General features: G+C 36.3%; 1 protein-coding gene across 2 annotated transcripts in view; it reads right to left on the bottom strand.

The window, feature by feature from the left end:
- The window catches only part of FSTL5 (follistatin like 5), a 326,873-nt gene that overhangs the window by 64,511 nt on the left and 250,058 nt on the right, over positions 1–12,304 (bottom strand). For both annotated transcript variants that reach the window (XM_087737586.1, XM_087737587.1), the window contains exons 9-10: positions 5,726–5,887; positions 3,576–3,710 (exon numbers count right to left, since the gene is read on the bottom strand). In XM_087737586.1, coding sequence (XP_087593712.1) covers positions 3,576–3,710; positions 5,726–5,887 — 297 coding nt within the window. The remainder of the gene's footprint in view (positions 1–3,575; positions 3,711–5,725; positions 5,888–12,304) is intronic.

The raw sequence follows: 12,304 nt of genomic DNA, 5'->3' as shown, positions 1-12,304 counted from the left end.
TAAAAAGTAATGCTGAAGTTAAGGTATTTCTGAAACTGGAAACTTAAAAATAAACAATGCCCTGGCACCCCAAAGTCACACTCTGCATTATATATTTTTATTTTTGCTATTACTATCACACTTCCCACAATTCAGTATAGGTTTGCCATTTACTCTATTTCTTTTCTGTTTATAATACAGACACATGCATTAGCTGCCTCTGTAACCAGTGCTGTGAATTTTGAAAACATAGCAATCTGATAACGTTTTTAGGCACACAGGTGAAGGAAAGCTTCATTTATTATTTAACAATCTATTTATCCATAATGGCACTGGTTTTAATTTAGGCAGAGGTGCCAGAAAATATATGATTTTCTCTTAGGAGCTGTTTACACTACCTATTCCCAAAGGAATGAGCTAGCTATGCCCTTTCTGCTATATATATTAACTTTTTCTCAAAGCACTGTACTGAGTTTTCCACATAACAAATTCGGGATGTGGCGAAAATGAGATTCCACAGATAACTACCAAAAATTTACCTTATTATGCAAAGTAGCATTAAAACCCAAAAGCTTTCATATATACATAAACAATGAGTCAGGTAAGTACAAAAGTGAACATTTCCTTTGACTATTAAACTTTCTAGGAAATAAAATACATACACTGGTAAAAATGGAACCATGTTCTGTACTCATTATGTGGCTTATAAAATTACTGTCATGCTCAGTGCAGTGCAATTGTAGTTTATATTTCAGAGCTCCACTGTAAAAGTTCTTACTACCATCTCAATAGCCAATCAACTGAATGTTCTGAAATGCTTGTATTTTGCTATGATTTTTACCTTATGTAAAAGTAGACAAGCCCAGATAACTGACAAGCTAGTGAGAATCTGTTCCACTTTTGTTCAAAGCAATATCCTAAGATTTCCAGAAGGGAGTACTCCAATAAGGAAAAAAAAAAAAAAGATTAAAAAAATAAACGTCTGCTTTATCCTCTTAAAGGAGGGTAAAAGCAAAATTGTTTATAAGAATGTCATCTACGACAGGTATACTTTATATCAGATCATATGAAATCACATTTACATCGCCAGAGACTATCTTTAGAATGTAACTTGTGACCTAATCAGCAGGCTTTAAATTAAACTAGTAGTAGTAGCATTGTGTTTAAAATGTGTGGGTGGGGGAACAAAAGCTCACAATCCTACCCAGGTGGTTTTAGCTATGTCATTTTCTTCCCTAATAATCTCTAATTTGCTGCATGAATCAGTGTTCTGGGAGAAATATAAAAGCAAGCAGAGAAGAGTTAATAATAAAGCCCTTCTACTCTTAATTTCAGTTTTCTAATTCTAACAATTCCTCCCTGCAAAGGGACTTTTTTTTTTAAACAGAAGCATTTTTTTTAAACTGTATCTATCAAAATTTGTACCTGTGAAGGCAGTTTATTCATGTAGTTGTGATAACGGTATTGACAGTAATTGCTTTTTTAACTAGTATGTACCTTAGTATTCTTGCATGTACAGAAATGGGTTTCTGAGCCAAAGTAAGAGAATCAGAGTACTACAGTAAGCATCTTATGTTAATATCTGTTGCACCTATATTTGAATGATAAAATTATGCAGCTATGGACTATATGTCTATTTACACATCCACCAATTTTGAGGAAACCATGTTCAGACACCAAGGAACACAATGGTAAAATGCCTTGTTTCAACATGAAACGTAGAACTTACAGAGTAAATGACTCTTATAGGAAGGAAGGAGACTGTGTCTTTTGGACGAATTGTCTTAGAAATAATTGGGTTTATATTCTGTCTTCCTTCATTTACATCTTTCATGACACCAATGGTCATCATAACAACTTGCTAGTAGATTTTAAAGCATTTGTTGCAAGCAGTGTTCATTGCATAGCATGTGATTTTACAAATCCTGTAAAGGTAGCTGACCTAAAATTATTGCATCACATTACAATTCCTGAAAACAGTATTTTGCATAGGTGTGGCTATTCCTGCATAATCACTGCAGATCAGGTCTTCAGAGGATACAACAATTAGGTAACTAGAACACTTGGAAACTGGACAGTTGGATTACAAATGTTTCATTGTTAAGGCCAAACAAGTTTTAACCAAGCATAAACAAATTCTAGTTTGTCAGAGTTTTTCTAATTTGGCAACATTCACAACATTTTTCACAGACTACAAAAGGCAAATGGAGGTGACCAAGCTACTTCATATCACCAGATTATTAGAAATTCAGCATGATCAAACAACTTATTTATCCTCAGCTGCCTTCTCAGAAATGTCTGAGCAGTCATTTTCATGACACTTAAAAAAAAAACGTTAAGACTTTTGAAATGACAGTTATAATTAGTGTTCCTGAAAGCAGCTAAGCAAAGATATTAACATTTGGATTATAAAATTTTCCTGCATGGAAGATTTCCTCTGAAACATTTAAAGCTTAATAAACCTACATGTAACTGAAGTCAGTGCCTTGCGATGGGAAGTGTCAGGCAGACTTGCAGTGCTCCTCATTCTGCCCCTAGTATTTTAGGTCGAGTACTCGTCACTGTTGAATAAGCTTCTAGATAAACAGGAATGCCTTAAGTTAATGCAATCAGACTCACTAGTAAAATAACTACCATTTTACTAGATATATTTCTAATGAATATGTAGTATTCATCAAAAGAACAGATTTAAAAGAAAAAAAACAACAAAAAAAGCAAAAACAGATGGGTGAAGTGTAAACTCAGGAATGGATTTTTCTGAGCAGAGTAAAGAAAGGGAAGGGAAAAGAAGTATCAAGGCAGACAAATTACAGGTAAACAGGGTTTACAAGCCCCACTACCGTTCAACAGAGGATAAAGAAAGCTACTTTTTGGTAGTGGTAGAGACTTCTTTGGCACATTGAACTCCCAACTTAGCAAGTGAATCCACCACTGTTCAACAGAGGATAAAGAAATCTACTTTTCGGTAGTGGTAGAGACTTCTTTGGCATGTTGGACTCCCAACTTAGCAAGTGAATGTGGTCATTGTTGCTCTGCATTTCTGGAGAGCCACAGTTATCCAGGCACAAGACAGCACGGGCCGGCTGGAACTGATCTGGACCTGCTGAGCACTCCAGTAGGTGAGATCAAGTCCTGTGTTGCCTCTTCTGTCACGAGGGCCAAGTCTGACTCTTGGTATATCTCAAGAACATACAGGAAGAAAGACTGGAAAAGGTCTTCCTCACACACCCCCATCAACCCCAGAAACCACACCTGGACTACTGCTTTGCCTTATTTAGGCATCCAGTTCCTTTTATCCCTTCCTATTCCCTTCATATGCAACAAACCTATCATGAGGAAACTATACAAATTTTAACAGCAATGTGAAAAATACCAGTTCACAGAATGAATCAGAGATTTCATTCTACTTCTAAATAAACTTCAGATTACACACTCTGCCTTCGGTGACTCTTGGATATCATTATTTAAACTTTCTTTTTTTAAATCAGTTATCTACACATACTCATTTTAATTTATTTAATGTTACATGGCTTTTAATACTGATTTAATGTTTAAGTGAGGGCTACATGTATTTTTAGACTTCTTACAATACTTACGGGTCTTTCGAGCAGAATCTTCTACAAAAAGAGAAGAAATGTCTTCATCGACCCCGGCTTCATTCTTTGCAATACAAGTATATGCTCCTGTATCTTCATAGCGCACATTGCTAATGTGAACCTCACTGCCATTTGCTGAAAGAAGAGGAAAAATTCAACATGCAGACATGCTACAGTGCTTTCAGATTATACATTCACAAGGCTTTCTCTGCTCATACTAATTAAACCATTTTCATTCCTGAGTTCATAACTTGGAGGCATGCCAAACTAATCCAAAGGTATTCAACTGGCTAGTGAATTACATGCACTGTTATTCATCTCACAGATACTTGGAATATCTCAGCTGATTTTGCATTTCAAAGCCAAATATCAGTCTGAGGTTTTATATATGTTTAAATGACTATGGTTATCTTTAAAATCACATAAATATTATGTTTTTATCATGTTGCATTTGCTCGCTTGACCAGCTTTATACAAAATAACCCAGGTTTCCATGGAACATAACGAGCTAAAATTTCAACATAAATAATAATTTTAACAAAATTGTTTGTTTCTAGTAACCAGAGGCACCTGGTTTTGTTTTCACGTGAATGCAGCGTAACAACAGAAAAACCAGGCACATTGGAATTTTACACCTACATCAGTGTAGGAGTCTACGGAAACCACTTCAGGAGCTGTATGTCGGCTTGAGTAGGAATGTCAACAAACAGTCCAGGTTTCACAGGCAAAGGTCTTTTGTGAATAACTATGGTGATGTGAATAACTATGTGACCAATGATTCACTGCATTTTAAGTATAGTACACGTGTTCAACTGTAGGATCTATTTTACAAAAACAGCTTTCTAGGTATTCTAAAATATAGAGTAGAAGGGGCACTGGGTTATGGTGCAATACTCCTTCTAGACCATCTTTTGCTTGAAGCTAACGTATAGATAATTTAACTTAGGAAAACTCAGGGAAAATGCAATGAGATTTTCGAAATTTTATTTCAAATAAGTACATTCAAGAAAATGGAATTAAATGTCTTTTGGTGACATTTGGTGAGGGGAAAAAAATTCCACTCAAATCCCTACAGGAGAAATCAATAGAATGCTGCTATGGAAGAGGAGTCCACCACTTCCTACTCATAGTGGAAAGTGTTTCTGCAAGGCAATTGTTCACATACATCCAGGAGAGAGGGCCATGAAAGAACAAAGGACTATGAGACCTACAGGGAAGGTAAGACTCTCTTGAGAGAAGTATTCGCCGTCTGCCTGTCCCACTGTTTCTTACGATGCAGCCTGACTGCTGTCCTATCCTAATACACATCTGTTTTGGCAGATGAATGAGAAAAGGTTTTGAAGGGAACACCGGCAGCACGAGATTTTTTTCTCTATGGCTGATCAAAAATCACCAGAAGGACTGCAGAAGCTAGAAGGTTTTGTGTAGGGCAGGGTGCTGGGCAGGTTCATTGAATTTGCTGAGTCCTGAAGATTCATAAAAGATTCGTAGACTGGCCTTTATTGTCAATTAAAAGTAAGAATTTCCTTTAGTGCCTTTGCACTCCCCTGGAGGTCTGCTGAGACCCCTCAGAAAACAGCACATCCATTTCAGGTATTTCTCCTCCTGTCCCTTCCACCAGGTCCCACTAAGATTCTTATCAGGCAAAAAACTTCTGTTTTCAACTCAGATGCAGTAAAGATAAAGTTTGGTTCACGTTCTGATCTAAATTTAAACTGGACTTATGAAAAATAACTAGATTATTATCAATGCATTAGAATAAATCTTTACAGACAAAAGTATTGCTTCGTAATTTAAATATTTGTGTTCAATACTCAGTGAATGGCATTAATATAGTTGTAGTGACAAATTCTAATACCGAGTTGGGACAGAGTCTTGGTCTGCTTGCTCTACTCAGAAACTGCACATTTTTTAATAGAGAAGGGCATATTGGAATTTACTAGTAAACCTGCCAGTAAGTACAACCATTATTCTAACAAATAGAAAGCAGAGAAGATACGTGTCTTGGGGAGTAACTGGAAGACATATTTCAAAATGTTTTAGCTTAGACTCCAACCCTTGGTTAAAACTATGTAAGGACAGCTAATAAGGAAAGGATGCACTGATAAAGCATTCGCAACCTGTAGAAAACAATAAATATGCCTCTTTACCTTGAAGAGTTAGCTGTTTGGATAACTTCGGAGTGATATCAATTCCATTCTTCAGCCAACCAAGTTGTGGGTTGGGAATACCTTCAGCATGGCACCGAAGGCTAGCTGTCACACCTGGCTCCCTTGCCTGGCTCTCTGGATAGACTCGGATGACTGGTGGAACTGAAGGCAGGAAACAATTATAATTTAGTGGAGAAGAGTATTATCTTAATTTTAAGAAAAATAATTACAAGCAATTCTAAATACTCCTGCAGCTCTATATAACAACACACAGATGTGGTATTAGTCACGCATTCAGTGACATTCAATGCTGAACTCTGTCACAGTAAATTTCTGAAGCAGAAAGAATGTTCTGTGAGAAAAACCTCTTTTCAGTGCCTGTGGTATCAAGGAAAAAAGCCTGAATTACAATTCAGTAGTTTAGGGTTGAGATTTTTATTTTTCCTTAAATTTCTTTGTAAACATGAATAATGTACAACCAGTAAGTTATGATGTGATGTAGAGAGATTGTAATTGTCCTGTTTCACAAACCTTTTCTTTAACACTTCAGCTCCACCCTTCCCCTCTCTCCAAAATACCTATCAGCAATCAATTTTACCTGTATAAAACATGTAATCACATAATGGTTGAAGTTGAAAGGGACCTCTGGAGGTCATCTTGTCCAGTCCCGCTGCTCAGCCAGGGCCACCTAGAACCAGTTGCCCAAGACCATATTTAGGTTTTAGAATACCTCCAAGGATGGAGACTCTACCACCTCTCTGGGCAATCTGTGCCAATGCTCCGTCACCCTCACAGTAAAAACAGTGTTTCCTAATGTTCAGACAGGACCTCTTGTGCCCAGGATACCATTTGCCTTCATTATCACATGGGCACATTGCCGACTCATGTTCAACCTGGTGTCCATCAGGATCCCTAGGTCCTTTTCTGCCAAGCTGCTTTCCACCTGGGTGGCCCCCAGCATATATTGGTGCATGGGGTTGTTCTTCCCTAGGTGCAGGACTTTGCACTTCTCCTTGTTGAACTTCATGAGGTTCCTGCTGGTCTGTTTCTCCAGCCTGTCAAGTTACCTCTGAATGGCAGCATGATGACCCTGGTGTATCAGCCACTCCTCCCAATTTGGTGTCATCTGCAAACCTGCTGAAGGTACAACTCTGCCCCATCATCTAGATCACTAATGAAGATGTTAAATAGGACATTTATAAGATTCATCTTCTGAGTTTCATTCTTAGCAAAATATAAGAATTGTTGATATCACTTTTTTAAGGTTTGGAAACTTGCTGCTGTATATGCTTACCAACTATAAATCTGCTACATACCAGGGGGAAATCTGCTACATACCAGGGAGAGGGCATATGACATCACAGTGGACATATTCGTATCGGCAATCAATGATTAAGCAAGATTTTTTAGATGAATAATTATTGATCTTATCTTTAATTATGTATAGAGAACTTGCTTGAGGTTGTTTCTAACAATAAAAAAATTAACTGTAATGAAGGCTAAAGATGCATATTTCCTATTCTCCAAAGTTTTGTTTAATGCAGCTTTAAAAATGTGGAATACTTAGCTGGTGTCACAAAACACAGCTGGGTAGAGGATGAAGTATCAGTTGATAATGAAAGAAGATAACAAGATCAAAAATTAACTGTGTCTATTTTGGAACAAGATTAAATATTTTCAAATGCTATCCAACTGTTTACAAGAAATGTCCCAGCATGCTGTCCTATTAGAGCACAGAAATGCCTCAGATTTCTACATTGCAAGGAATACACAAATGTACTGCATCTCAGATAAGATGCAAAAATCAGTAGGTTTCACAGATATTTTAAACCCAGTTAGAGATGAAGGTCTTTTCAAATAATATACATGGAAAATTACATATAACCTCAATACGCAAACTGCAAAAATTTAACAAAAGAACATGGAAGAAGATTAAAAACGTGAAAGTTATGGCTGCTAATTGCTTAGACTACCAGCTGAGAGCAAACGCGTATAAAAATCAGGGATTTAAGGTTTCTGTTGAGTTTCTGGAAGGGACTTTGCCTTTATGGACACCGATCTCTACTTTTCATCTCAAGCCTGATATTCCCATTCCTGTTCTCCCTTCACTTCTTTCCTGTTCTGTCTCCTCTCCCATAGGATCTGTGTGTTCCATACTCAGACCTTGCCTTCCCCACTGTATTGCTCATACTGAGCCCCGCTCGACTGCATGCTCCGATGGCCTGAGCCTCTTTCGGCACCTCAGCTCCCAGTCTTACTCTGCCTCACTTCCTAGGGTCCAATTTTCATGTCTGCCCTGTTCAGAATTTCTTGACAGAAGGTCCTCTAGCAGCCTACCCCATGTTGCAGATATCCCACTGCATCAAAGCCAAATAGTTTATTTTTCCACCTTGCCTCAAGAAGAGCACGGAGCTCCATCTCATCAGAGACAGGATTGCCATCATTTAACACTCTCAAGCATCTCAGCAACACAAACAACTTTTAGGACCAATAGCAAAGCACTGCAACTCATTGCGTTCTGACTACTTAGAATATTTCTTCTCTGTTTTGTGCCAGTGAAATATTCTCATTGCATATAAAAACTTATGAGAATTTAACTACCACACCTTGACAGACTTCTACTGACTGCATGTGGAGAGAAATTTTCTAAAAGTACAATTTTGGAGAATTTTCATTGAATAGCAAAAGGAATGTATTAGTTTAGCTTGGGCAAAGGGCAGATGATATATTTGGGGCAACTTTATTCTTAGCGAAGTTTTAGAAAATATTAAAACGGAAATCAAATACTTCCTAAACAAACAAACAAACAAGATGCTATTGTTGCTATCTCGAGGGTTAGGAAATGTGAATGTGAGGACCTGCTCAAGTGAAAGCAGGTCTGAGTTTTCTTCTACTATCTCATATTTCTGTAGTAGCTTCTGTTCCCTTTTGCAAGTGTTTTCCCAGACACAGAGGTACTTGCATAACACTAAAGTTTATTTCTTACCCTATCTTTCCTCCATTTCCTGACATTTCCCACTTTCCTTAGCAAATCTGTCTCTGATAGGTTACCTATACAAGAAAAGGTTTTCAACCCTTGTTTTGTATTACAATTTTTTATTTCATATTACCCTGGAGCCTACCTGTAATATACCCCCAAGAACTGTACAACTGAGGCATCCAGGCAATTAAAATATTAGTGCAGCGGGACTCAGTCTAAAAAAATTAATTTAATTTGACAAGTTTGATATAAACCCTTTGGGTTCATTTCAATCACTTTTTTTGTGTACGTGACCATAAATATTAGCAGAAAGAAAATTTTAAGTACACAAATAATGTGATTGTTCCCACCGACTTTCAAAGAGGCATGTTCTAATATTTTAACCTAAAGAAGCCTACTTTTTAAGGGAGAGGTCATTACATAGATTAAAAAGGAAGGGGAGAAAAAACATTGCATGATTGTATTTAGCAGAAGCATATCTAATATGTAATTGAATGAATCCTCCATCCCTTATCATTCAGTTCAAAAAGCCATGTGAGACTGTTGTTTCCAAATATGGTGAATATGTAACTATTCAGTACATCTCACAATTGCTACGAAAACCCCTGAAGATTGTTTCAGTCAGGTCAAATGGCAGGGGGGAGGGGGGCACGGGGCAGGCAAGAGAGAAAACAGTCTGTTCAAGCTGTCTGGAATCCAGGGAAAATGTATGTGTTTAAGAAAGAAACTATGTAATATATATATAGTAAACTACGTTCTTCTATTGCAGTGTATGATAACTACTTTTTGATTACACTGAGATATTTTGTTTGAAAAAGCAAAGGTGGTAAACAATTCTTCAGACACTATAAATCACCAATTTCTATCTGGCTGAGGGTCTGGACTCTCTTTTCTTTACCTTAAGGTACCAAAACTTTTGGGTTTTTTACTAGGCCTTTTGGCTTGGAACTAAGGTGGGAAAAATTCTTGCCACCTCTCTGCAAACAACTTGCCTTGCAAACCAACGTGAAAGGTCAGTGAGCAGGATAATGTTGTTCGTATATAAACAGAAAGAAAAATGTCACATTGGTGCTACATGCGTATTAAGTTGATTTGTAACATGTACCATAAACTCATACCATTTTTAGAGCAGGTCTAAATTTGGAACTAGTCTTCCTTTTTTTATAATATGGCTAATGACATTTTGTTTATTGTCTAGAAACACCTTTCCAAAAGTGAAATTCCTCAAATTTACACTTTGAAAAATCTAGGCTATGACATGCATATAATTGTAAAATAGAAAAACTGAGTTATAAACAAAATCAAATTTAAACTCATCTCGGTATCATGTCTATAACTGCCATTGTGATCAACAATATTAACACCTCTGGTGACAGACAGTATAGATCCATAACTTGATAAACATTGAGTTAATGAGAAAACACAAACTTTCTAGGTATTTCAGCTTTTTCAATAGCAATTTTCAAGGCTCTTTTTGTGTCAGAAATCACATTCCTGTAATCCTAACAGTAATAACAAGAAAGAGTAATAATTTTTAATAATGCTTCTTTAACACTTCAATTAACATAAGCAATAATGTAAACATAAGGAAAAAATCTTGTTTTACTATTCAAATTCTGTTTTTTTACTTAGAACTGACATATACACCTCTGTTGTCTTAAATAGCTGAATATTAATATATAAAGTGGTTAATTGAATATATTAATACCATCAAAAGGCATTTTAGAGACAGGTGGCCCCCTACCAAATACAACCACCCATATTATATCTAAGTTTGTTACAAATTTTTTGCTCTGACCACTGTTTACTACTTTGGAAGAACTCTACCATCATTCCCCTATAAACTTTTGAATGACTGCTGTGGAAAAAAACAGACGCTAATAAACAAGCATAAGGGAAATGATACAAATCCTTCTGAAATACAAATTAACTAAAGATAGATTTTAATGAACAAATTATGGAGTTGATACTATAAATATTTTATGGGAGGTTGAACTACATAGCTTCTATTTGTCTCCAGTGATACTAAGACCATCATATATACCTATCATTAGCTGAGAACAGACTTACTAGTTCTTGGGGTTTATGGCATGTGATGTCAACAACAGTAAAGGAAAAACACCTGATGGAATGAATTTCAATATCACAGATATATGGAGGAAAAAAATAAAAATCAAACTGACAGGCTGAGACACACATAGTCTCAGAATCATATAGGCACAAAATTATACACTTTGAAAGTTTTAAGTATTACGTAAATGCTAATAATTAGCATTATTTAATGGAATGGTTATTTCTGCCCCATTACAACTTTGCATTTTGGGGTTCTTTTTATAGTTTATATGAAAAAGGGTTAAATACCAACTTATTATAATATTGCTCACAATATTTACTTTACCATATTATTTGTATAAGATTAGGCTGAATTTTCTCACCATAAAACATGTCTTTTACAGTGCTGACTATCTGTATTGTTAAGACTCCAAAGGAAGCTCATTATTCTTTAGTACTGTACCAGGCAATTCAAAACTCAAAAAAAATTTTCTAAAGATTTTAGTCTTAAAAGAAAAATAAATGAAAATTATATACACATATAATATTTGCAAACTAGTCGATGTAAAATATATAAATATTGTTTCTAAAAATATATAGATTTACACAAATGGAAATCAAGAAAGAACTTAAAATCTAATTACATCGTTTTCGTTGAACCTTCACATTAGATCTTTGTGATCAATGAAGCCTCATTATCTCATTAACCTTCTGTCTGACTCTCCTGTTAATACAAGTACCATTATATTAATTAGTCATTATCACAGCTACAAGAACTGACCACCATGCCCGTGCTTAGGAAGATTACTGCTTAGAAGTACAGATCTAGACTGTGGAAGAGCTGTTCATTTCACCTTTAATCTCAATGGTTTTAACTCCATTTATCCACAATATGCACAGCAAACAGTCCTATTGCTCAAAGGGACCCCTTTCTCCTTTCCCTCACTCCCCAAAAAATCCACAACCAAAATGGTGGTGGAAGGTACCACTCCAGTGCCAGCTTGTGGAACAGCAGCTATCTGAGCAGAGCACACATGGACTAGCCAATTTGTTTGGATGACTTCAAATTTATATGAAAGATACAGACCAGCAACAGCAGTTATTGCCTTTGGCACCATAAAGGTTTACAGTGGTTTCCAGATGAAATATACGATTTCCTAACAACACTTTGTCACCAGAAAAATCTACAGTTGTCCTCCTTCACCTATACCAAATTATGTTTCTTGATTTTTTAGTCTTGCAGAAAACCTTCTTCAACTGGAGTTTTGTGTCTTTGTGTGCTGAACGGAGCCAAACATGAAGAATTCTAGTATTTTAACTGTTGCAACACACCTCTTCAGGATTATTAACACATTGGAATAGGTAGGGAACATGTTGACAAGAATGTAATTTCGTTAATAAATTAGGGTAAACCAGAACACATGAAACAGAGGAGGATAAAGTTGGTCAAGGACCTTCTAATGTGCCCAACTCACCAATAATTCTGCTGTCTGCAGGAATTAAAATACAAGTAAACTGCACTTCAGTCTTCTCACTAGTTTAGTCAG

Source organism: Nipponia nippon, unplaced genomic scaffold (genome assembly GCF_047370975.1).
Source record: "Nipponia nippon isolate SJK-2023a ecotype South Korea unplaced genomic scaffold, ASM4737097v1 scaffold_6, whole genome shotgun sequence".
Taxonomy (NCBI): Eukaryota; Metazoa; Chordata; class Aves; order Pelecaniformes; family Threskiornithidae; genus Nipponia; species Nipponia nippon.
Note: the sequence above shows the minus strand (reverse complement) of the source record. Positions and strands in the feature narration are given on the sequence as shown.